General features: G+C 45.7%; 1 protein-coding gene across 2 annotated transcripts in view; it reads right to left on the reverse strand.

The window, feature by feature from the left end:
* PRKCB (protein kinase C beta) overlaps positions 1 to 27617 on the reverse strand; it is a 799526-nt gene that overhangs the window by 141181 nt on the left and 630728 nt on the right. For both annotated transcript variants that reach the window (XM_069209698.1, XM_069209697.1), the window contains exons 14-15: positions 3187 to 3267; positions 1766 to 1873 (exon numbers count right to left, since the gene is read on the reverse strand). In XM_069209698.1, coding sequence (XP_069065799.1) covers positions 1766 to 1873; positions 3187 to 3267 — 189 coding nt within the window. The remainder of the gene's footprint in view (positions 1 to 1765; positions 1874 to 3186; positions 3268 to 27617) is intronic.

Here is a 27617-nt window from a genome sequence, read left to right on the forward strand (position 1 = left end):
TTTCCCAGGCAAGACGTGCATGAAAGGAACAGGAAGACAAGTTCCAAAGTATTTGAGAAGTGCTTCTTCATGAGAGACAATGAACCCAAGAACAAAGTAAAGCTATGATGTACCCCATACAATGGCGAAGGTATTATTTTAAGGGGCATTCTCGATGTAACACGAGCTTGGATTTGTGTAGTAGCACCTGCCACCCCTGCGGGCTACCAGCATTTTGCATTTTCTGGGGAGTGCATTTCAGAGTTTGTGAATCTGGCAATATCCAGCAAATGTGTCTCCCAGTGACCATGTCTCCTCTTCTCCCAGTCTGTCCCAATACTCTTTCCACTTCTCCCAGAGCTTGTGTCTCCCTGGAATCTCCCATGCTGCTCTGGTTTGTAGTCTCCTCCTAACTTTACCCTGTGTGTGCCAGCCCAAGAAAAGATTCTCTGATCTTGAATTTTTTTTCTTTTCACTGGCAAAGAATTTAAACAACCCATCTTACTAATATGAGACTGGAAGTTCTGACACAACACAAACATCCCTCAGCATTCAAGCACCTTATCTAGGGAATCTGCAAATGTTGTGAGTTCACATAATCAGCACATTACAGGAAGCATAGGTCTACCCTTAATTTCTATGATAGAATGGGACAGCTTTCTAGCCTCTATTCCATGGTCACGCCCAAAAACATACTTTCTTCTTTCTCCATCAAAAAGTGTGGCATTAAGCCCATACAGAACACAGTGAAAGTGCTGATCACAAGTATTTCACAAAATGAAAGTCTGACCTAAACATATTTCCACAGAAGCCTTTGAGAGCATCGGAGGGAGTTTGGGCACAAACTTCTCAAAAGTTATGCCCTCTTTCAATCTAGCAGACATAGGTGAAACCTGGGTCTTTTAAAAACGGTGTAGTTTATGCTCAGGTTGCCAACTTTGATTTCTCTTCCACACGTGTAATCATTTATGTGGTATATCTGTACCACAGTAGGCGGTACCCCTGCCTTAAAAAATGTCTATGGCTACTGCTTACGTCACCAACTCCCATTCTTACTCATTTGGTGGCATTTTACTATTCTGACAGCATATCTTCCTTACTGGGCCTTCTCTTAATAACCCTCACCAGCTTTTCTGGTGTAAATTCAGCAGCCTGCTGCCCCTCTGGCAAAGTTGGTGCTGTGTAGCTGCCTATGTGTGTGAATCCTAAATGTAGTTATAATTTGCACTGCTGTCTGTCACACCACACAGCTCGGTACTTCACCCAAAGAAAAGGTAACATCATCTCTTGTTACTCTCACACCACTCACACACTCTTCACACACTGCAACACTTCAAATACAACACTCTGCCAAACACGCACTACCCTGTAGTGCCGCATGCTATTGTTAAAAAATGGGCCTCAGCGTCACACATAGTTTAAGGCACTATATGAATGTTACAGTACAATGCAGTACAATGTCACTGCTTGGAATAAATAGGGGTTGCCAAGTCAGGTGAGGCACAGCAAGCGAGAAAATGGGCCCCAAGTCCACTCAAGCAAAGCAGGTATTAAAATTCCCCAAAGAGTTCAGATGATTGCATTTTTTCCCCCATTTATTTTCTCTGTGATGGGATTTTTCCTCCTCTTTTATGAACCTGCCCATTCTGTCATTTTCACCCCCCCTCCTTTTCTCCCTCCCCTGCGAGCTTGCTATTGCCAAAGCGATTGTGTTCCTATTCTCATCCCCATCGGTCTTTTCCACTTCCCAAGGGATTACCGAGTCCTACTGCCACTACAGACTTACCCCCTTGCAGATGGCCACAGCTTCCTTTGACATAGATTTGGGATAGGCAACGTTGTGCTCCATGATAGACTGGAAAAGCTCGTCTTCGTCTTCCCCTTCAAAGGGAGCCTGCAATGGTGAGAGAAAAAGGAACAAACATATATGACATTCCTCGCAAACCAATCAGATAGGAAGCCATGACACTTCCAGCCAAGCAACCAGAGAAACGGAAGCAGCCATACAACAGCTGGGAATGCAACAGAAAGGAGGAAGCATCTATTTCATTTACTGCCATCTAACCAGGGAGGAAGAAGCAGCCATTTCAATCATTGCTATCCAACCAGAGAGGAGGAAACAGCAATGCTACTCCTAGCCATCCAACCAGAGAGAATGAAGCAGCCATGACACTCCTAGCCATCCAACCAGAGAGAAGGAAGCGGTCATGACACTCCTAGCCATCCAACCAGCGAGAAAGAGAGAAGGAAGCAGCCATGACACTCCTAGCCATCCAACCAGAGAAGAGGAAGCAGTGAGGACACACCTAGCCATCCAACCAGAGAGAAAGAGAGGAGGAAACAGCCATGACACTCCTAGCCATCCAACCAGAGAATGAAGCAGCCATGACACTCATAGCCATTCCACAAGAAAGAAGGAAGCAGCCACGACACTCCTAGCCATCCAACCAGAGAATGAAGCAGACACAACACTCCTGGCCATCCAAACAGAGTGAAGGAAGCAGCCATGACACACCTAGCCATCCAAACCAGAGAAGGAAGCAGCCATGACACACCTAGCCATCCAACCAGAGAATGAAGCAGCCACGACACTCCTAGCCATCCAAACAGAGTGAAGGAAGCAGCCATGACACACCTAGCCATCCAACCAGAGAATGAAGCAGCCATGACACTCATAGCCATTCTACAAGAAAGAAGGAAGCAGCCACGACACTCCTAGCCATCCAACCAGAGAATGAAGCAGCCACGACACTCCTAGCCATCCAAACAGAGTGAAGGAAGCAGCCATGACACACCTAGCCATCCAAACCAGAGAAGGAAGCAGTCAATGACACTCCTAGCCATCAAACCACCGAGGAGGAAGAAGTAAAGCACTGGATGTTACTGAACAGATAAGGATGAAGTATCTATGAATTATGACACCACCAGCCATATAACCAAAGACTGAGGAAGAACATTGACACTGCCAGGCACCTAACGAAGGAAAAACAGCCAAGATAGTCAGCCATCCAGGGAGAGAGGAGAAGCACCTGTGACTACTACAAGCATCTATGCAGAAAGGGGGTCGGCAGCTATAACACCCACAGTCCCCCAAATATGAACTATAGAAATAGGGACAAACTGGTCATGCACAGACATTTGGTGATATGCAGTCACAAGGCCAGCCCCCGCCATTCGCAGACGAGACAAAACGCTCATGCTGTTTACCTGTCCAGCTAACATTTCGTAGAGTAAAACTCCAAAGGCCCACCAGTCCACCGACTTCCCATAGGGCTGATAGGCGATTATCTGCAAGACATACAATGTTAACATGAGTACTGCACAGCTGGTTAAAAACTTTGCATTACTACATATACACAAATACATAAACAAATGCTACGTTAATTGACTCCACAAGCAGGGGTGGGATCGTCTACTCCACTTACATACAAATTCATTGGTTTTGGACATATAGGATCTTAATGCAAACCTCCCATATCTCAGCGTCTCTAAAACTAAATGTGAACATTCCAGAAACCTTCCATTGGGGATGAAGAAATTTCACACACCTATACAACCAAGGGAGCAAGTTCAAAGCTTCGAACACTGATGCGCTAGTTTAGAGGCAGGCTTTGCGCGGAAAACAGGCCCATTGGCTTTCGCGCCTGTTTTATGGCTGCTTGATTTAGACATGAGGGCCAATTTCACTCCCTGTGGGCTGCAATTATCGCAAAACAGACGAAAATGTGGTAATATCACACGCAAAGTAGATGCACAACCTTTTTGCTTCCAAATTTACTGCTGCTGTCCGTACTTCCAAAGCTTACATTTTGTGGTATGCTGATAAGTTTTCTTTGTACCACATGGTTCGTGGAGGCACCTTATTGTGTGAGTCTGACTACCAAGGCATACACCAATTCTATCAAATGGCTGGCGGTACAGCAGAAGGACGGTGTGAACTTCGCATTTATAGGTCAAGCATGCCAGAAACCTGGTTGCAAAAGGCCCATTTTGGGCTTACCAAGAACTTGCATGGGCTGAGCTCATTACTTACCATTTGTTGGCCTTACTGTCACTCATTTGCTTGCTTCTTATTTAATGGCTTTCCTCGTCTCATGTGTTGAAGAATAGCCTTGTCACCATCTTTCTGAATGGCTGGCTTATATCCTTCTAATGCTCAATTTAGGGTGCTTTGTTTGGGGTTGAACACTCAATGAGAGTGCATATGTTTTCTACTTCTCTCCTGCTCTCCCCCTATGTGCTCCACCAATATGCCCCCTGTGCACCCCTTTTTACACTTGTATTCTCCACCACACAACCCTCTCCTACGCCTGTTATTTTCACCTTTGCATGCTTCTACCCTGCTTGTTGTGTGCCTTTTCTCCAGGAAATGCTTTTCGCCTTCTCGCCCCCACCCACTCACTCCATTAACTTCTCCATTACCCCCATACACTTGTGATCCTTCGGAAAAAAATAACTGTGCTTTCATGTAAAAAATCAAATAAAATCTTTATTGTTTTATTCATCAATTCACGTGGCTTCTGCCACCTTGGATCAGTAAACATTAAATTAATGCAAATGGCACCTGTGGGTTTGTGCCTCATGCATGTGTCAGTGGAATATGGTCGTGTCTTAGCATCCTCAAAAATAAATATTAAACATGCACTGTGGATTATAGCTAGAAGGCCCCTACGGCAGAACCTACTAGCTTTGCCAATGCTTGCTTTATTTTATTCTGAAACGCAAGAGTTCAGGGGTTACTGTGAGTGGTGGTGGGAGATGGCGGTGTGACCCACAAGAGGGGGCCTGAAGCCGGAAGACACAACCCCTTGCGTGGTTCCATCTGCATCTTTCCTCTTGTAGGGCCCTAGTGTTTCCTACCTAAGGCTTCTCCTGAGTTCCTGAGGATGTACAGTCTTGCGGGAGTAACTTGGGCCTTTTCAATGAATCAATGGATTCCCAACCTTACTGTCAAGTAACCGAAGCCAAAGAGCCAAAACTTTACACGGAATAATGTCTTGGTGTATTTCTCGGAAGCATTTACACAGCAATATTGTGACTTTCCCATTACTGGAGAAAGGAAGAAAGTCCCTGACTGGCACTGCAGCTGTGCCTTCCCGCCATTTTTAACCTTCACTCTGAAGTTCTCCTGTTTGTTTCCTTTTTCTAGGGCTCTCCGGGGACACCCCTGGTGTGCCCTAGGGCAGTGAAGATATTGTAACTAGTCTCCCCACCAACTTCTTTAGAGACATTTTGCTCGGTTTTTCTAGTGCTACATAGTAAATAACTGTTTTAGAATACAACACGTGTCAATAACACTCCATCTGCTACTAAACTGTAAGGTAAAAACATGTTTACTATTCTCAATTCCACATATATTTACTCCCCTGGGTGACTTAATAGTAGTAAATATATACTTACTTTACATTGTAGTGGCAGGCAGATGCAGTGGACGCCTCGGCGGGGTAGGGAATGCTATATACATGCAGTTTCAATTTCTGTAGCTTGATATTTAATGTCACAGAGCCCAACTAACTGGATCCTGACTCTAAGTGTCTGACATATATGACAGAGAGTGCAAATGGATTTTTAAGGCTTCGTGTACATTTACTCAGTTAGTTGGGACACTGAGTGGCCTGCACCACTTTCTCCACCGCAGTTTGAGATCAGTCTTCCATAGTCACCTGCAAGGTATCCAGATCGTTGAGTATTGAACACAATAATCGATGGGTGGGTGGATTTACTGGCACTGAAATCGAAGCTCCCACTGGAAAGATGCTTTGTCCTTTAGAACAATGGGAGTGGTCCAGTTAACCCCTTCACCACCACACCAACAATATACTGGACTGAGAAACAGATGGCGACAGAAACAGTCTCCGACACCTGGTGGCGCTAAATGCTGCTAATATCTGGAAATTTTTCATATTAAAACTAAGCATTTAAATTGCATCAAGTGGTTTTCGCTCGTTTATATCCTGCTCAGCTATTTGGATCTAGACTGACAGGCGCACAGGACTCAAATCGCAAATGTATTTTCGCTCATAAACCTATGTTTAAGGCTGAAGTTATTTAAATGTACTTCTGCCAGGAATTCACCGATGGATTCCCAGCAGGTGTGAGTAGTTTAATTACTGCAGATTTTCTGCCACATGTGTGGAGAAATCACTCCCTCTTCCGTGATAGAAGTTGAAAGGGGAATGCTTTACTTCAGATTTGGCAGATGAATGGTTTTCTCAATGTGGATTTTTTTTTTTTTTTTTATGTGTGTTTGCTCAGAGAGCATCATGCCTAATTCTATGCTATGTAGAATAGGGCAAATAAAGGCCCTGGGAAATATCACACGGAATTCCCAGTAGAATGCCTGGAAACCTTTACCTGGTGCAACAATTTAAGTGCAGCAATGGGAACAAAGCGAATCGCAAAAAAAGTAAATCCACACCCATAAATAGAAGTAAGTTTAGGGTGCAGACTGACCTCACAATGCAAATTATGAGGCAGATTGGGGAGGACTGAAATACCAGTGATCCATTGAGCAGCAGCACTTTTGTGAGAACAAAAAACGAGTGTATTGTAAAAATGTACTGTGCATTGTATACAATGTTAATGTTGTAATACCATAGTGCTAGCCCTCACCTCCTCATCCCATTCTGTTTATGTAAAGCGACTTCAGTCAGAAGACTCTCACAAAGTAGCTTCCTACGAACGGCATCCCAAATTTGCAATGCACCTGTTATTATAAAAATGTTCTCTGGAACTCATGCAACATTAAATGCATAACCCGAAATCAAATTACACTATAGACAAAGAAATGTGCACTCACACACAACTGTGTGCAGCAGCTGGATTAACCCACCAGGCTATCTTCCTGGGAGTGGACCATGTGACTTGTAGGTCACTGGAACGGATGTGCATCCTCCTCTCATTCGGAGTGGGGCGACCTGCAGGAGGTATGTTGGGTTATGATGTAAAGCAATAGGTGGGTTCAATTGGTTCCTAAGGGGTTCTTGTTGTTTGGTATTAAGGTTCACCCAGACCCCTTTGGGTGTTTATGGGTTACCCTCTGTGGTTTGTAATATACCTCCAGGGGGTGGCATCCTGCAAAGCTGGGCCACTCTCACTCTCTTTAGGTGGGTTTACGGCAGGTGGTAAGTGGGCATTCTTTTTAGACTGACTTCCTGCATCCAGGGGAGCAGCTTGGTCAGTAAGATTGGGGGTGAGCTACAGATTTCCCAACAATAAGGCTGGCGTGTAATGTTAACATACATTCTAGGACAGGCAGTGCACAAGGGAGGGGCTTAAGGGGGAGCAGAAAGGGAGCGGGACGATATTTGTAGGGGTACTAAGTGAAAGAAAGAACATTATTTTGTGAAATAACCAATATTTTTGAAGTATTCCCAAACAGAGACAAAAGGTGTGTGCGTGCGTAAAAATCCCTGGTGAAATCCGACAGACACCTCACTATACCCGACTGAAAGCACCTGCACCCAACTATTTATCACAAAATACATTTATTAGAGGGGTGCAACACATCAAACATGGCTCCTGAAGCTACGCCCCTGCCCGCATCTCACTAAGATACGCCCCTGTCAGTGTGTCGGGATCCCCATGTATGTGAGATAGTTGTGAGTTATAAGGAAAATGATGCTTTGAAGGGCAAACCCCCGTCCACTTCTCATGTATGGCCTGCTGGGGTGGAGGTCCACCTTGTCAGCTGATTGGCCTGCTGGGGTGGAGGTCCACCTTGTCTGCTGTTTGGCCTGCTGGGGTGGAGGGCCACCTTGTCTGCTGATTGACCTGCTGGGGTGGAGGGCCACCTTGTCTGCTGATTGGCCTGCTGGGGTGGAGGTCCACCTTGTCAGCTGATTGGCCTGCTGGGGTGGAGGTCCACCTTGTCTGCTGATTGGCCTGCTGGGGTGGAGGTCCACCTTGTCAGCTGATTGGCCTGCTGGGGTGGAGGTCCACCTTGTCTGCTGTTTGGCCTGCTGGGGTGGAGGGCCACCTTGTCTGCTGATTGGCCTGCTGGGGTGGAGGTCCACCTTGTCTGCTGATTGGCCTGCTGGGGTGGAGGTCCACCTTGTCTGCTGTTTGGCCTGCTGGGGTGGAGGGCCACCTTGTCTGCTGATTGACCTGCTGGGGTGGAGGTCCACCTTGTCTGCTGATTGGCCTGCTGGGGTGGAGGGCCACCTTGTCTGCTGATTTGTCACTTGGGGTTGGAGCTCCTTTCATGGCAACTGGAGTTTTCAGCAACTCCTGCTCTGTATGTGGGTCTTTCCAGATATTTTCACAGGTTCGCTCTCTGCGTCACACTTCTCAGCACCTCTAACACTAATCACAAATATCTTCGCACCCCTGACACTGAGTGCAAATATTTCAACACTTATTAGCTAATGCAAAACACCTCTATGACCCTTGAAACCTCAGTGCAATCGTCTGCATACCTCTAATGCCAGGTGATCCTACATACACACTGCCTTTGGGACATTTCCGAGCCCCTGTTGTCTACATAAAGATTTCTACACCTCAACAATGTATACAAATACTGCAAAACAATTGATACGAAATGGTAACAATGTCAAGTCTCCATCGCTAACTGCTCAGAAAACAGCACCTCCGTTCCTAAATACAGACACCTCGGCACTTCTAGCGTTTAAGGCCTCACTTAAAACACTGCTGCAAGTGCAAATGTCATTTTCATGGACAGTTTTTACGCGGACTTTAACTTATTCGTGTGAGTGCGTCTGTCCTGTGGATAAGTCGTGAAGGGTGAGGCTTCGTGCCACCACTAGGAAATGCAATGCTGGTCCTTTCTGAATCCAAAGTTGGAGGGAGCAGCTCTGGGTGCAGTAGTTGTTGAAGATGCTGGGCGAGTGGATGGAGATCCTGGTGGATGTCTTCTCTCTGCAGTTTTTGACGTTTAGTCTGATGTGTCTCTGACCACCTGAGGCGCAGGTTTCCTCAGACAGGTAGGCAGGGGTGCTTTCTGGAGATGTACACATGATGCAGTTGGCCTTGAAGGTGATGTGGCTTCAAAGGTGCGGCTGGTGTAGCTCCTTTGGTGAGCAGTGCTGCAGCGTGTGTCATATCTTTTAGGGCAGCCAGTGCGATGTTGGGGAGGCTTTGGATCAGGACATGCATAGGACGGGCTTGTTTTTTGTGTACTGGATACAGGAGCGCCGCGGGAGTATAAGAACGCGGTCTTCTGAAGATTCTTCATTGATAGTTGGTTTTACACGCTACGATGTGAGCATTCAGCAGAATTTTGGGACGGCACAATATAGGATATTCAGATTCAGGGGGTGATTCTAATTCTGGCGGGCGGCGGAGGCCGCCCGCCAGAATTCCGCCCCCATAATACCGCTCCGCGGTCAGAAGACCGCGGAGGGTATTATGAGTTTTTCCCTGGGCTGGCGGGCGGTCTCCAAAAGACCGCCCGCCAGCCCAGGGAAAAACTCCCTTCCCACGAGGATGCCGGCTCGTAATCGAGCCGGCGGAGTGGGAAGGTGCGACGGGTGCAGTAGCACCCGTCGCGTATTTCAGTGTCTGCAAGGCAGACACTGAAATACCTTGCGGGGCCCTCTTACGGGGGCCCCTGCCGTGCCCATGCCATTGGCATGGGCAAGGCAGGGGCCCCCAGGGGCCCCGCGACCCCCCCTACCGCCATCCTGTTCATGGCGGCTTTCCCGCCATGAACAGGATGGCGGTAGGGGGGGTCAGAATCCCCCATGGCGGCGCAGCAAGCTGCGCCGCCATGGGGGATTCTGAGGGCAGCGGTAAACCGGCGGGAGACCGCCGGTTTACCCTTTCTGACCGCGGCCAAAGCGCCGCGGTCAGAATGCCCTGCGGGGCACCGCCGGCCTGTCGGTGGTGCTCCCGCCGACCCTCGCCCCGGCGGTCGAAGACCGCCGGGGTTAGAATCAGCCCCATAGTCTAATTGCTTTGGTGATACAAGTCCTTTGAACTACTGTGAAAGCCCTGATGAAGTCTGAGAGTATTTATCTCATAGGACGAAACACGTGTTGGCTGTTGTTGCATTATGGATATTGTTTCCAAGGACGGCTTTTGTTGCCCTGATGGACTTTTCATTTCAAGATTAAACTGAACCTTTGCTCACAAATCCCAGTCCTATTAATATTTTGATGACTTTGAACTAAACATTAAGCTCTGACAAAAACATACATGAAGGATTGAGCTTTGATTCATGAGTGCCCTGACATTTGTTTATCACTGTTTGGTTTTCCTAACGGAAACATTAGAGGAGGGAGGAAGATCCTCTTGCCAGGAGCACTGTGCTAAAATAATTTTCTAATCTTGATGTGATGATTCACTGTGAGCGCTGTTTTTCCTATGACTTTCTTCCTTTTGGCATTTTCCTTGTTTCTATAGGACAGGACTGGGTCTCGGGATGTGTTTGCTGCAGCATAACACGTTTGACATCCTTGGCGAGGGAGAGCTGTGCTGTGGTGTCTGAGCTGTCCTGGTCGTAGTGCTGAGGCTCAGCCATCAATCAACAACCACAGGAGACCAGATGATGTGTGCACAGGGTCTGCCGCTGGGCGGCTCCGGCTGCTTCCTTATGTGACTTGAGAGCCTTCTGAGCTAGAGGCGAAAAAACAACCTTCTGGAGTGCTGAAAATTACACGCCATATAACGGATTATGCGGCAAGTGCGGTTAACACATAAATACGTTGAAAGTGCTTCGGCCACAAAATCGCATAGTCCCTGTGAGCCGGGGTACTTTCAATGGTTCGTCGAACATAAGTCATATGATTCGCCAAAAACAAGGATGTTGGCCAAAGTAAATATTTACGCCACCAAAAAAGGAAAGTAAACGATGGTTCAAGAGGCATGTCGCGCTTAACGAATTTAGGCTGCAGTGGCCTCTAAAGACACCTGCAGAAAGCAAATGCTGAAGAAACTAAGCTGCCGAGATAGCTTAGTGGGTTGAGCACCTGCTGTTGATGTGCGTGGGTCACCTGAAAGTCGTAGGTTTGAATCCAGCGGCTTCTCAGTCTCTTGTCTTACTGGGGTCAATTAAACGAGAGCCAGTGTGTTGGGGGTTCCTGGGTTGAATGTGTTTTCCTGGTGGGACAACCTGCTCCTCTTTTTATCTGGCAGGCCCGGTATGTTTTCTTTAAAAGGGAGCTGGTGCACAAGTGAAGCGTAGTGTAATGATCTGTATGTGGCTCAGCAGGAGAGCCCCAACCCCACCGTGGAACTCTTTGACATAAGCTGTTCCTGCCCCGTGATCAGGCCGTACAACTTCTAATGGATGCTGGCAGCCGACGGCAGTGAGGTACAGGCCTGTTTGCTTCCACCACGGTGAGGGTGTTTATCTGTGCAATATGTGCTGACTGAGGACCTGATTCCGCCTGATTGTATGTACAGTGTGCAATAGGGGGCTTTGGTACAGGAAGCGCGGATGCTCACCTGGGCCCTTCTGGACCAATGCGATTTTAGGATTCTTTGCAGAATTTCACGTCGGTCAGCGCTGCTGCCCCCCTCCTCCGTGCACGTCCTCTGCGCCGACCTCGTCATTGGTAGACATCTTTCCGAAACTCCGCCCACCTGCATCCCCCAGAACCAGCCGTCTGTGACCCCCTGCTCCAAGGTCGCCGCCCTGGGGTGAAGTGTGTCCTGGCCCACGGATGGCGAGCAACTGTTCCCAAGCAGCACAAGCATTGGCAAAGCCAATAGGACTCGCCTATCAGAGAGCTATTGGGTTTGCCATGTTTTACGTGTGTACTAGGTATATGTCTCTTTTTTTTTGTTTAAATAAACCAATACATTATTTACTTTAAAAAGGGGGACAGTGATACACAGAGCAAAATTTCAGCAGCTGGTATAATTATCGAAGAAAAAAATATTTAAAAAACACAAAGAAAGAAGGGGACAAAGGAAGAAAATGGAACAATTTGAAGTAACCACAAACAATCCAAGTGTGCACTCAGGGATAGGAGGATGGGAACAAGATGGCCATTTGTATTTCGACTGTTAAGTTCAATTTCACGAAATTACCTCCAAACAGATGAGTGTGATGTGCCATATTAAGGAAAAGGAAAAAAAAATAAAAATAACACCAAAACACCCACCACAAAAAATGCAATATAAATTCAGAAGTAAAATCTTTTGTAATTAAGTGGTTTTATAGCGCCCACTTTTTGTTTGTTTGTTGTTCACATGTTAAGTGCACTCTGAACCCCAGTGAGGCGGGCCCCATTTTCAGCACAGCTTTCAGTGGGTGCTGACTTCAATAGTAAGATGAAGCCACCAGAGGAGTTTCAGAGATTAGTTTTGAAAAACGAGGACTATGATAAGGAATTATGAATGTGTGCGCGCTGCCAGGATATCTAATTTACTGGAAGTTATGTAGTTAATTTTCACAGCAGGTCTGCAAGAAGAAGACGATTTATTTCAGGACAAGCAGGGGGCCGCTGCAACATCCTGTGATTCTGGGCAAGTCCCTTGTCCCTCTGTGCCTACAAAAAATCTGACATTCCTCTTTCTTATAAACCTCTCACTTTGAAATCAGCCAACAGCAAAGTAAACACCCCTCTGGAAGACAGCGCCTGGCATTTGACCTGTTTTTGAATGTACAGCAAATATAGAGATTAGAACAATATTTACAGGCCTGTTTACAGAAAGGAAGCTCTGAGGATACTGGTAAATAAGGTTTTGACATGGGGAGGGAAGAAGTGAGCCTGGAAAGCCTAAACCTGCAAATGGAAATCAAGAAAACACGAGATACAAACCACAAAGCCAATGGCACGCAACAGGCAGAATGTATTCCCAGGTCAACTTTCTGAAACTCCCCAAGATCTCTTTTTTATATCATACAGCTGTGCTGTCTGGTAGGCTGCGACCTAAACATTGGAATAAAAGTGCTGCACCACCCAAAAAAGCCACTAACTGCTCGAGGCCCTGTGTGGTGACACTGCAACCCCACTTCCTTGCGCCAGCTGGCAGACTGACTCAAAAGCAAATCATGTTGCAATGCGATGACCAACGCAGTAATTTACAGAGCGAGAGAACACTAACAGCAACATACTTGTGTACCGGCCGGCAATGGTGCGGGAGAAATGTTAAGATTGGGGGTGCTCCCATCAGAGTTATAGCACTGGAGTCCTAGGGATTGTGAACAACAGAAATGTCATACGGAACAAGTGTAGCAAATGAGCAACATCCATTCAGCAGGAGAGTGGTAGGGTGTGGTATGTGTCTGTTGGTGCAATTTGGAGCACACTGTCGCTGATATATTACTAAAGCATGGTGTAGTAGCCACTGCCATTTACAGGCATATCAGTTTCCATTTCAATGGCTACTAAATTTGCAAAGATACACAATTTTACTAACAAAACTATACAGCTCACAAATAATAATATGTGGAAATCTGGTTTCAGCAAATATTTATAATTTGTACATTGCCAAGTAACGTTTCTTTTTTTTTTGTTCTGATCCTATTAAAAGATTTGTTTCCATCACACTGCAGAATTACAAAAGAAAGTGCATTTGTTCTTTCCTAACTGCTGATATATTTTTTTAATGTTTTTACACTTCACATTTTGTAGTGTGATAAGATAAATAACATCCTACAGCCTTTATTTCACACTCAACAAGATTACCACAAAGACCTACGTGGGCTGGTGGAACCGGATGTTTGACCCTCACCTCATGCTCCAAAAGTAAGACTTGAGTGTTCAACTTCACTACTCTCTCCCTGAAAGTCCTAAAGAGGGAGTACGTGGCATTTCAGTTAGTGTGCATGAATGCAAGATTCATGTATATCTAAGAACAGTGGCAATGCTTGTAACAAGGATGGCCTACCTAGCCTTACGTCACACAGGCCTGGGAGAAGTAACCTCAGAGGTGGTGTTAAAGGCATGTCATATTTAAGTACCAAGAATCTGTTCCAGTTTAAATAACATACATTACTCACTAACATCTAAATCCTGCAATGCCTCTGGAATGTGGTAAACTCAGAAGAACTCCCAGAGCTGGATCCTGCGAGGTACTGTAAAGGACATACATTATTTGTGATGAAAAGGAATTGGAGGGAAGGCAGAAAAGTAACATTGGCACACTGTTTTGGACTGCCATAGATAGGACAGGATAGGATAGAACAGGACACGATAGGAACAGGATAGGATAGGATAAGGCCTGTTATATGTTTTGTAGCTGACACCTTAGTACAGATGTTGCAGCATCCCTACTTTTGGACAGTGCCAAGGAAACAGTGCCACAGACAGAACTGCAGGCTTTAGGCCAGCTGCAAGATCTGTGACCTATTGCCTCTACCTCTAGAGTCTCTAGCAAACATGTAAAGAGTGGGCGTTTGGTGACTGATGGGAGACTGGATCAAAATGTAAGACCTTATATATGCTGCTGACTATGTTTCTAGAGCTGCAGAGGTTAAAGTATATTTATTTCTTCTAACAAAATATCCGCAAAGTGACAGAATGCAAGACAGGTTACCATTCTAGTTGTTTTTGCCGGCAGAGAGTCAGTGAAGCAGGGGTGTAATGGAGGCCCCTGCAGCAAAGGGGGGCCCTAACACTTCAGTGGGTTCCAATTAAGCACAAATCCAATGAATATCTGTGAGATAAGGGAGACTCAGGGGCCCCTCACCACATTCTGCAGGGTGCCCCCATCGTTTTGCATTACACGCCTGCAGTGAAGCAGCATTCTCTCAACGCGTCACTCAGAAATGTGGTGCAGTGTGGAGACATTTGTGTTGGATATTGTCTCCTGGTCCAACAGGGCTATGTGCTCTTTTCCATAAAAGGAATCAGCATTGCAACTCTCCACCACGGTGCCTTATGAAGACACACTCTGCCACAGGCACTATTTTTGCACTGACATAGATAAAGCGATTCGATGCCTCGTCAGGGGTAGAAAGCGCTATACAAATACAATTTATTATGTTATTATATAAATGGGTGCCATGTTCAGAGAGGACTATCTGTCTCCTCTAGTAGTGTGCATCATGGAGTAAAGGCACGGAAACACATGTGGTAACAAAATTACTCCCTGCTTTTGTGACTACTAACTATTCAGACTGATTAGCCTATACTGCCCTTCTTGTTGGAATCTGAAAGTACACTTTCAACCAGCTAAACGCCTTTTACCAGTTTTAACAGTACTTATTTCCACGTAGGGGAGGGAGCTCTTTCCTCCTATGGCATGAGAAATTGTGTATGGTGGGTTTGGAACCATGCAGCGTTAACTCAGGCTTCTGTAGAACCGCTGCTTTAGGGTCTGCTGCGGCTGGAACCACTGACTGCAAGGGAGTAGCCAAACCTCCCCCCACCCACACACTCTGAACCAAAGCTCTTACGGCACAAAGCAAATGAAGCATGACATCAAGACCCTCCCCAGAAGAGTTCACTTGCATCTTCCATCGAAGCATCTGTCCATTCATCCTTCTATCTTTCCATCCACCTTTACATTATGTCATTCATTCTTTCATCCATCATTCAGACTTTCACCATTCTGCCTATCCACCCAACCATATCCATAACTATCCATCAAACCTATCCTCCGATGTATCCATCCATCCTTCTCTCCATCCAGCCTTTCACTCACACATCCACCCATCCATCTTTTCACTCACTCACTTACCTTTCTCTGACAAGTTGGAGTTAGAAGAGGCCATCAAGAACCCCACACCCGCTGTAGCTTGTAAAGCCGGGGGTAGGGTTAAATGTAAAGACAGCCTCATAAGCAAGCTTCCTTGAGACAAACCTACGTAGTGTTGGCCCTGCAGCCCCAGCACATGGTCTCTCTTTGGGGTAACTTTGATCCTGGACAAGCCTGTCTAGAAGGGCCGGCTGAGCCCTTGGGGCCAGGACAAGAGCTGTACTGATTATCAGTGCTGGCCATGGGCCCCAGTTAATCTTCCACAGGCACACTGTGCCAAAGATGGAGACCTGTCAGGTGGCCCTGGGTACAGGTGCAAGAAGTGTGGTGCTCATGCGCTGCACGGGCAGGCAAAGGACTGGGCATCAGTGCAAGAAGTGAGTTGCTCATGTGCTGCACGGGCAGACTGATTTGCTGGGCAGAGCTCCTTGAAGTGGCATTAAAGTGCTATGAGGTAGGAAAACTACTACAGAAAGAATGGAGGTGGCTCTTACCCCAGCTTTATTTGGTTACCAACAAATAGATGCCTTCTATCTGCCACAACATAGGACAGAGATGTGCGAGCCAACAAATTAATAGGGAGAGCCGAGCCAGAGCCGAGAGTCAAGCTGGGCTCTAAGAGGGGATGCACGAGCCGAGACCCCAAAATGAATGTCACTTATACTGTGCAACAAACACCATATAAAAATATGATAAAGACTCTTCAAAATTAAAACAAGTGCATTTCTGTAACATACAGAAGTGTTTAAACTTACATCAGATTATATCACTGCATCGAGAGGCATTTGGTAAAAATGACATCTTTTTACCATAACCTTTAAAACATTCATGCCCCCCACTCCCGCCATGGCATTGGTGAATTAGAGGCAAGTCAGCTGTCAAGTGAACCCTGTATGTGGACGAGCTTCATTATTCTCTATTTAAACCAGACACAAGAGAGGTTAGTAAAGCACACACTGGACTCACGTTATTTTTAGAGTGCTCTCATATGAAATAAAGAAAAAGGAAGCACAGTGAAATAAAATATTTGAAGCCGGGAAATGTCCTTGGTTTTCTTATTTCGCATTGTGCTATTCAACCACTGGATGGGGATCAATTTCCCACTCCTGTTTTCCAACAAATGTCAATGTTTCTTCTTTAATTCTTGGCACATGATGGTAGAGCGTGGGTGGCAGGCAGAAGCCACGTTAATGCTTGGCTCGTTTTGGGTTTAAGGGTCCAAGAGGAACTCGCACTGAGCTAGCCGGGCATCTGGCTTTAGCCTGGCTCGAGCTTTCAAAGGCTCACCTAACACAGGAGTGGGACCAGAAGCTGCTTTTTAGAGGTTCTGGGCGAAATTTTTATTACGCCGGAGTAACAGGTGTAAATTTGGTAATTTTGCATGCAGAAATTTAAGTGAAATTATGAAATTACGCTACATTGCATAAATTTGGGTAGAAATGTTAACACAACGTGTATCGTTTGGGTAATTTTTGAACTCGCACAGCATTTCAGGTCGATTTTATTTTTTTACCCGAGTGGAACATTTGGGTAATTTTTGTGCGTGAAAATACAAATCCAAATGGCAGTATCTTGCATGCGAGCAGCTGTTGCTTTAACATGATGGTAAACATACATTTATGGTAGATTTTTTTTGCCCGTGAAGTCTGTTTGGGCAATTTTTAAGTGCAAATGTACTAATCCGAATGTTAGCACCAGTGTTTTGAACTGCAGCTACTAGAAATCACCCAAAATGACATTTTCGATTTGAATTTTTAACCAAACAATCCGTTCTGATCATTTTTTTGCTTGTGAGATGCTTTTTGCGTAATTTTGAGTGAATTTTGTGTTAATCACACTACACGAAGTTACACTAGTCAAACCCACCATTACTCTTTCGTCTATTAAAGATGTGCACAGCCAGACCGATGCAGACCCAGTGATCTCTTCTAGTCCTGTCCCCTGTCATCGAAGGGATGGTACTGTGGAAAGGCCTGACTACAAGGGGGTCCCATGCTGATGCAGGAAAGGTTTAAAGCAGAGGTCTTCAAACTGGGGGGCGGGCCCCCCTTGGGGGGCCTCAAGTGATCCCAGGGGGGTCCCCAGCCTCTGGCCAAAAGAAATATTATACAGATAACATACCTTTGTTTTCAGCAGAAGCGTGTTATTGCAGTTTTAAAAAGGTAACAGTACTTAACTGCAATGTTTAAATAGGTTTAGACCTATTTAAACATTGTCATCTTTCTAAATTAATTGTGAAAAATTCTGGGGAGGGCAATGATTTTTATTTTTCAACTGGGGGGGCGCGGCATTAAAAAGTTTGAAGACCACTGGTTTAAAGACTGTCTGAAATATGGTGGTAAGGAAGATACAGGCTTAAGCTTACAGAACAGAACTATAACACAAGTTAATACAGACTTACAGCTTTAACCTTAGGTGGCTAGCAGAGTGAACAGTCCAAACATCACACAGCGGTGCTTTCTCTCAAGTGACCCAGAACGTAGAGATTCCAACATCACACAGCAGACCCGTCACTCAGATGGCAGCAATGGGACAGACTCAAGGCTCGCACAGCAGAGCTATCGCAGAGTGACACAGACCGTACAGGGTCCGACATTACAAATAGGCAGGGCCACTGGAAGTATGCCATTGTGCGGCCGAGGTGATTTTCGCATAATTACAGATTTGCCGCTTTTGCCACATAATCCATCATCTGCCGCATAATCTGCAGATTTTAACGGAAAACATTTTTTCTAACTCAAATGGTTCGAAAGTTACCAAAAGTGCAACAACGCGTGTTGCTGCACAGTGAAAGGGCCTTTGCAAAACCGGGCTGGTCACCTTTTTGTTGCTTATTGATACGTTTGGGTATTAAAATGGTACTAACGAGGTGCAATCAATGCCCAGTGTTATGAAGTTTACAAATGTTCAAAAAAATGTGCCGCAATATGTTGCATAATTTGCATTTTCCTGCTGCATAACTTACTAAACCCTGCCATATAATTTGGCTCTCTTGTGCCGCATTATTCCAGTGGCCCTGCACATAGGCCATTTCTAAAGGCCGTCTAGGCTCAGGGTTTGAATAAAAAGAGCTATCTCTCAGGACCATCAGCTGTCACAGGTGTTCATTTCTGGACACCGGCACTATATGATTTTGTTATTGATAGTGTGACCCAGACTTTAAGGGGGAATATCAAAAGACACCCACCCCAGAATCTGCAAGATCCCCTATATGTGTGCATTATTTACCCATATATTGTCTCACACTCCTATGATCTACATGTTACTGCTTCCTTTGAGCGCATCTCAAAGCTCTCAATATTTCCAGATGTGCCCCCAACTCCTGAGCCGATCAGATGACCTTGCTGGAACCAGTAGCCCAGCATTGACTAGCAGCAGGCGGTTAGTTCATCGGATTCTAGAACCTGCCAGAAGTCCCTACTACACCACTATCTCACAGGTAAATGGAGTTTCTTTGTACAGTCTTGCATCCCCAAATTGCATGCTACCTCAAAAAAGCCACACCTATATTTCCAGAACCATGTATGAAAAACTGACCTTTTCTTAAAACTTTGGAAGGTCACTTCACCCTTTTCCACCAAATGATCCTCTCCTACCCTTCCATCTTCTGTATGCCTTCTCTCGCTGGGCAGAATCTACCCTGTCACAAGCATGTTTGCCATAATGTCAAGGATTGCATGCCTGCATTTTTCTCAAAACTAATTCAAAGATCACAATCTGTCCCTCCTTGAATGTCATACCCCTGAAACCCAACAATATGTATTATCCTCTCTCTCATCTAATACTCATACCAAAGTCCTAATAATTTACTCTGCCACAGTAAGGCGGAGTAAACACATGGAGTGGTTTTCTGGAGAGCATAAGGCTATCTCAGTATCCAACAGTAACCAATAACATTGGACTAATCACTGACATTGGGTTTCCAAGCAGTGTGCTGCCAGTGCAAAGCGCTTTAAAGCGTCATGACAGGTAGTAAGTGCTATATAAGGAAAATGTCACTTACCCAGTGAACATCTGTTCGTGGCATTAGTCGCTGCAGATTCACATGCTGTGCATAGTCCGCCGTCTGGTGTTGGGTCGGAGTGTTACAAGTTGTTTTTCTTCGAAGAAGTCTTTTCGAGTCACGAGACCGAGGGACTCCTCCCACTTCGGTTCCATTGCGCATGGGCATCGACTCCATCTTAGATTGTTTTCCCCGCAGAGGGTGAGGTAGGAGTTGTGTATGCTAATAATAGTGCCCATGCAATGGAATAAATACGTATGTACAAAATGAAGGTTTAATGTAATATATTTACAAATGTACAAATGTTGAAGATCTACTTCTAAACGGCTACAGGCTCCCTGCATGTGAATCTGCAGCGACTAATGCCACGAACAGATGTACACTGGGTAAGTGACATTTTCCGTTCGATGGCATGTGTAGCTGCAGATACACATGCTGTGCATAGACTAGTAAGCAGTTATCTCCCCAAAAGCGGTGGTCCAGCCTGTAGGAGTTGAAGTAGTTTGAAATAAAGTTCTTAGTACGGCTTGACCTACTGTGGCCTGTTGTGCAGATAACACATCTACACAGTAGTGTTTAGTAAATGTATGAGGCGTAGACCATGTTGCTGCCTTACATATTTCGTTCATTGGAATATTTCCTAGAAAGGCCATAGTAGCACCTTTCTTTCTGGTTGAGTGTGCCTTTGGTGTAATAGGCAGCTCTCTCTTTGCTTTAAGATAGCAGGTTTGGATGCACTTTACTATCCATCTGGCGATACCTTGTTTTGAAATTGGATTTCCTGTATGAGGTTTTTGGAAGGCAATAAATAGTTGTTTTGTCTTCCTAATTTCTTTTGTCCTGTCAATGTAGTACATTAGCGCTCTCTTGATGTCTAATGTATGTAGTGCTCTTTCAGCTATTGAATCTGGCTGTGGGAAGAACACTGGTAATTCCACTGTTTGGTTTAAGTGGAACGGTGAGATAACCTTTGGTAAGAATTTTGGATTTGTTCTTAGAACAACCTTATTTTTGTGTATTTGAATAAATGGTTCTTGTATGGTAAACGCCTGTATTTCACTTACTCTTCTTAGAGATGTGATGGCAATGAGAAATGCAACTTTCCACGTTAAGTATTGTATTTCACAAGAATGCATGGGTTCGAAAGGTGGACCCATGAGCCTTGTCAAGACAATGTTGAGGTTCCATGAAGGAACAGGTGGTGTCCTTGGTGGTATAATTCTCTTTAGGCCCTCCATAAACGCTTTAATGACAGGTATTCTAAATAGGGAAGTTGAATGAGTAATCTGCAGGTAAGCAGATATTGCTGCGAGATGTATTTTTATGGAAGCGAAAGCTAGATTTGATTTTTGTAAATGTAGTAAATATCCTACTACATCTTTTGGAGATGCATGCAATGGTTGGACTTGATTATTATGGCAGTAACAAACAAATCTTTTCCATTTACTTGCATAGCAGTGTCTAGTGGATGGTCTTCTAGCTTGTTTTATGACCTCCATACACTCTTGTGTGAGGTTCAAGTGTCCAAATTCTAGGATTTCAGGAGCCAAATTGCTAGATTCAGCGATGCTGGGTTTGGATGCCTGATCTGTTGTTTGTGTTGTGTTAACAGATCTGGCCTGTTGGGTAGTTTGACATGAGGTACTACTGACAGATATAGTAGTGTGGTATACCAAGGTTGTCTTGCCCATGTTGGTGCTATTAGTATGAGTTTGAGTTTGTTTTGACTCAATCTGTTTACTAGATATGGAAGGAGAGGGAGAGGGGGAAAAGCGTACGCAAATATCCCTGACCAATTCATCCATAGAGCATTGCCTTGAGATTGCCGGGGTGGGTACCTGGATGCGAAGTTTTGGCATTTTGCGTTTTCTTTTGTTGCAAATAGATCTATTTGAGGTGTTCCCCAAATTTGGAAGTAAGTGTTCAGGATTTGGGGGTGAATTTCCCATTCGTGGACCTGTTGGTGATCCCGAGAGAGATTGTCTGCTAGCTGGTTGTGGATCCCTGGAATAAACTGTGCTATTAGGCGAATGTGGTTGTGAATTGCCCAATGCCATATTTTTTGTGTTAGGAGACACAACTGTGTCGAGTGTGTTCCCCCCTGTTTGTTTAAATAATACATTGTCGTCATGTTGTCTTGTTTGACAAGAATGTATTTGTGGGTTATCATTGGTTGGAATGCTTTCAACGCTAGAAATACTGCTAACAATTCTAGGTGATTTATATGAAACTTTCTTTGATGTACGTCCCATTGTCCTTGGATGCTGTGTTGATTGAGGTGTGCTCCCCACCCTGTCATGGAAGCATCTGTTGTTATCACGTATTGTGGCACTGGGTCTTGGAAAGGCCGCCCTTTGTTTAAATTTGTACTGTTCCACCATAGAAGCGAGATGTATGTTTGGCGGTCTATCAACACCAGATCTAGAAGTTGACCCTGTGCATGTGACCATTGTGATGCTAGGCACTGTTGTAAGGGCCGCATGTGCAATCTTGCGTTTGGGACAATGGCTATGCATGAGGACATCATGCCTAGGAGTTTTAATACCATCTTTGCGTGTATATTTTGTGTTGGATACATAGCTTGTATCACCTTGTGAAAATTTTGAACCCTTTGTGGACTTGGAGTGGCTATCCCTTTTGTTGTGTTGATTGTCGCTCCTAAGTATTGCTGCGTTTGACACGGCAAAAGGTGTGACTTTGCATAGTTGATGGAGAAACCCAGTTTGTAAAGGGTTTGTATAACATAATCTGTGTGGTGTGAACACTTTGTTAGCGAGTTGGTTTTGATTAACCAATCGTCTAGGTACGGGAACACGTGTATTTGCTGCCTCCTGATATGTGCAGCTACTACTGCTAGACATTTTGTAAAGACTCTTGGTGCTGTTGTTATTCCGAATGGCAACACTTTGAATTGGTAATGTATTCCTTTGAATACGAACCTTAGGTATTTCCTGTGCGAGGGATGTATCGGTATATGGAAATACGCGTCTTTTAGATCTAACGTTGTCATGTAGTCTTGCTGTTTCAGTAGTGGTATTACGTCTTGTAACGTGACCATGTGAAAGTGGTCTGATTTGATGTAGGTGATTAGTGTTCTGAGATCTAATATTGGTCTCAGACTTTTGTCCTTTTTCGGTATTAGAAAGTACAGTGAGTAAACTCCTGTGTTCTTTTGTGTTTTTGGTACTAATTCTATTGCGTCTTTTTGCAGTAATGCTTGAACTTCTAGTCCTAGAAGGTCTATATGCTGTTTTGACATATTGTGTGTTTTCGGTGGGACGTTTGGAGGGAGTTGGAGAAATTCTATGCAATAACCATGTTGGATAATTGCTAAGACCCAAGTGTCTGTTGTTATTTCCTCCCATGATTTGTGGAACTGGCTTAGTCTTCCCCCCACTGGTGTTGTGTGAAGGGGTTGTGTGACTTGTGAGTCACTGTTTATTTTGAGGGGTTTTGGGACCCTGAAACTTTCCCCGGTTTCTTGGGAATTGGCCGCCTCTGTATTGGCCTCGAAAGCCACCCCTTTGATATTGTCCCTGGTAGGTAGGTGGTCTTGTTTGTGAGGTGCTGGCTTCTGTGGCTTGACCTCGAAACCCTCCTCTGAAAGTTGTTTTGCGAAATGTGCCAAATGTGCCTCTGCCCTGCGGGGAATAGAGTGCGCCCATGGCTTTGGCTGTGTCAGTGTCCTTCTTTAATTTTTCAATTGCAGTGTCCACTTCTGGGCCAAACAATTGCTGTTCATTGAACGGCATATTGAGCACTGCCTGTTGTATCTCAGGTTTGAAGCCAGATGTGCGCAGCCATGCGTGCCTCCTTATTGTCACAGCAGTATTTATTGTTCTTGCAGCTGTATCTGCTGCATTCATAGAAGAACGTATTTGGTTGTTGGAGATATTTTGCCCCTCTTCAACCACTTGTTTCGCTCGTTTCTGGAATTCTTTGGGGAGGTGCTCGATGAAATGCTGCATCTCGTCCCAATGGGCCCTGTCGTATCGCGCTAGGAGTGCTTGCGAGTTGGCGATGCACCACTGATTTGCAGCTTGTGCTGCAACCCTTTTCCCAGCTGCATCAAACTTGCGGCTCTCCTTGTCCGGAGGTGGTGCGTCGCCTGATGTCTGCGAGTTGGCTCTTTTATGAGCTGCTCCTACGACTACTGAATCTGGTGTCAGTTGTGATGTAATAAAAGCAGGGTCTGTGGGCGGTGCCTTGTATTTTTTCTCCACCCTTGGAGTTATTGCTCTGCTTTTATCAGGCTCCTTGAAAATCTGTTTAGCGTGCCTTAGCATTCCCGGGAGCATGGGAAGGCTTTGATAATGGCTGTGGGTGGAGGACAGGGTGTTAAAGAGGAAGTCATCCTCAATAGGCTCCGAATGTAGAGATACATTATGAAATTCGGCTGCCCTAGCTACCACCTGTGCATATGCTGTACTGTCCTCAGGTGGTGAGGGTTTAGTTGGGTACGACTCTGGACTATTGTCCGATACTGGAGCATCATAGAGGTCCCATGCTGCCTGATCATCCTGGCTCATGGTGGTATGAGCTGGTGATTGTGGTGGAGTCTGTGCCGGTGATACATGAGTTGACTGTGGTGGAGAGGGTGGTGGAGTTGCCCTCTTTACCACCTTTGCTTGTGGTGGCTTGTCTTGTTGCTGGAAGTCAAGTTTCCTTTTCCTTCTGATTGGGGGAAGAGTGCTGATTTTCCCTGTACCCCTTTGGATAAAGATCCGCTGTTGCGTGTGATCTACCTCTGTAGTTTGTAATTCCTCCTCAAATCTGTGTCTTTTTAGTTGGGAGGACAGTGATTGTTCCTCTGAGTAGGAACTGGTTTTTGGTTCGGTTGCCGGGTGTTTTGGCACCGAAACCGTGTCTTTAGTTGTTTTCGGCTCCGACGAGATCTTTCTCTTTTTCGGTGTCTTGGCCTCTCGGTGCCGACCATCTTCGGTGCCGCTATCTCTGTGCCGAGCAGCTTCGGTGCCGCTGTCTCTGTGTCGAGTAGCTTCGGTGCCGCTATCTCGGTGTCGAGCCTTTTCTGCACCACTCTCTCGGTCCCGAGAGTGTTGCGTGCCTGTGTCTCGACCTGAGTCGGACGACTTCGGCACCAGCTCGCCCTTTTTCGGTGCCGATGGACGGTCACCTACTTTATGGGTTATGCCATGGCCTGTTGGCAGTGGCGTCCCCTGGGCTTTGTCTGTTTTCTCGTGTGATCTTTCTTTCGACGTCTTACTCACGGTTGGTTGCTCGTCGACATCGAATTCTTCGGAATCCGATTCGCGGATGGAGAAAGTTTCTTCTTCTTCCCCCTCCTCGAACCCTTGTTGTCCTGTCGGCGTGGAAGCCATCTGCAACCTCCTGGCTCTTCGGTCCCTGAGCGTTTTTCTCGACCGAAACGCACGACAGGCCTCACACGACTCTTTCTTGTGCTCGGGGGACAGGCACAAGTTACAGACCAAATGTTGGTCTGTATAAGGATATTTACTGTGGCATTTAGGACAGAATCGGAACGGGGTCCGTTCCATCAGTCTCGATGTTGCACGCGGTCGGGCCGACCAGGCCCCGACAGGGGATCGAAAATACCCCGAAGGGTTACCGGAGCTCTTTAAGGCTCGGTGTCGATTTGCCCTAACTATCCCGATACCGAACGAAACAATACCGACAAATTTTCCGTTGATTCTGACTAACTTTCCGACCCAAAACACGGAGCGAAAAGGAACACGTCCGAACCCGATGGCGGAAAAAAAACAATCTAAGATGGCGTCGACGCCCATGCGCAATGGAACCGAAGTGGGAGGAGTCCCTCGGTCTCGTGACTCGAAAAGACTTCTTCGAAGAAAAACAACTTGTAACACTCCGACCCAACACCAGACGGCGGACTATGCACAGCATGTGTATCTGCAGCTACACATGCCACCGAACATACAATTACAATTCAGGCCTCTACAACCTTTACAGTGGCATGCTTCATGCAGCAAAGCTGTCCCTCAAGTTTCATAGTCCCACTAGGACTTTGCAAATGACATTAGAAGAAATTATCAGAATTTACGAGTGGAGGCCACTGTTATCCCTTGGGTGACACAGAACAGAATGCCTAGATCTTGCACAGCACAGCTATCCCTCGGTGAACTCCGAGCTTGCCCGTTGTATCTTTTAGACAACAGAGCTGTATCCCTCACACTACACTGATATACCCAGTGCGACACAGACCTCACAGGAGTTGGCACTAGACAGCAGAACAATCTTTAAGGCTACACAGAATTTACAGGTTTAGGACTCACAGCAGAGCTAGCCGTCGCGTTACCCAAAGCTTGGAGGTGTTTACGTTAGACAACAGACCTGTAGCCCTCATATTGTAGAGTTATGCATCAAATGACAAAGACCTTCCAAGTTTTGGCGCTAGACAGCAGAGTTGCCTTCAGACTACACAGGGTTTATAGATTGAGGAATCCCTCAGCAAAGCTAGTCTTTGGGTAGCCCAGAGCTTGCATCTGTTTTAGACAACAGAGCTGTAGCCCTCACACTATAGAGTTGTGTATCAAGTGACATAGACATTACAGGTGTTTGCACTGAACAGCAGAGGTACAGTAAGGCTGCATATAGTTTACAGGTTGAGGCCTCACACATTAGAGCTAGCCCTCAGGTAACCCAAAATTTGGAGGTGTTTATCTAGCTACAGTTCTCACATTGCAGGACTACGCATCAAGTGACACAGATCTTACAAATGTTGGTGCTAGGCAGCAGAGCAATCTTTCAGGCTACACAGAAATTACAGGTTGAGGTCTCGCACAGCAGAGCTAGCTCTCGGGTAACCCAAAGCTTGGAGGTGTTTATCATTTAGACAACATAGTTATAGTCCTCACTGTGTATGGTTATGCATCAAGTGACACACATCTCACACAGCCACCTTCAGGCTGCACAGATTTTACAGGCTTGGAGGTTGGAGATGTTGTACCAAGTTTTGCCTTAGGCACTCCTACCCCCTCTATTCCTCCATTTTTTTTTAAATCTCAAACTTAAAAAATGACTTTGCTTTGGGAATAAACAAAGGACAGCAGGGGGCTAGCATGGTGTGTGTGTGTGTGGAGGGGGGTGAAACAACATGAGGGAGCTAGGGGGGTGGATAAGCAACAGGTGAGGAGATCATACAGTGTAATGCACTTTAATAGAGTGCATGGCACAAAGTTAAAAAAAAAAAGTACCTGGTGCAGCATGAGGACAGTGGAACGAACCTGGCCTCAAACAGGAAGCTGTTCTAGGTCCATGCTCCATGGTAGTGGCAAAAAACTCTGGGAGGGTTCAAGAGGAGATGAGCAGCCGGAAGGAAGCAGGAGGTAGGACCAGTAAGGAGCAAGGAAACAAGAGTGAAGTGGGAGCTAACCAATGGTAAGTATTGGTAAGTAATGACTGGACTCTAAACCCGTTTTTAGATTGTTTGCTTTCGCTGACAGTGCACGTGCGATGTAGGTGAAAGTTAGAAATCTGCTAAAAACACTGCCCTGTCGGTACCATACAAGTGCTTCCCTGGATTAGGACACCCTTTATGTAGCAACTCTTCAGGACTACATGTACCAGAATTCGAAGCTCGGGCTAAGAGATGCTGAAGCATTGACCCGGGAAACTTTAGAGCTTTCAGTGAAAGGTCTTCCAAAGCTGTGCTAAGGAGATCCTGCTTTTACTGAGCCCTCTCGTGCCAGTCCAAAACCCGGGAAACGGGCGAGGGTGGCCAAGCATCATCATATGAATGCACAGGGCACTTGCATCACCAAATGAATGCACAACGGGTACTTACATCACCGAATGAATGCACAGGGCACTTGCATCACCAAATGAATGCACAAGGGTGCTTAGGTCACCAAATAAATGCATAGGGCACTTGCATCGTCAGATGAATGCACAGGGCACTTGCATCGTCAGATGAATGCACAGGGCATGCACAGGGCACTTGCATCAGCGAATGAATGGACAGGGCACTTGCATCGTCAGATGAATGCAGAGGGCACTTGCATCAGTGAAGTAATGCACAAGGCAC

This window comes from Pleurodeles waltl, chromosome 10 (assembly GCF_031143425.1).
Source record: "Pleurodeles waltl isolate 20211129_DDA chromosome 10, aPleWal1.hap1.20221129, whole genome shotgun sequence".
In the NCBI taxonomy this organism is placed as follows: domain Eukaryota; kingdom Metazoa; phylum Chordata; class Amphibia; order Caudata; family Salamandridae; genus Pleurodeles; species Pleurodeles waltl.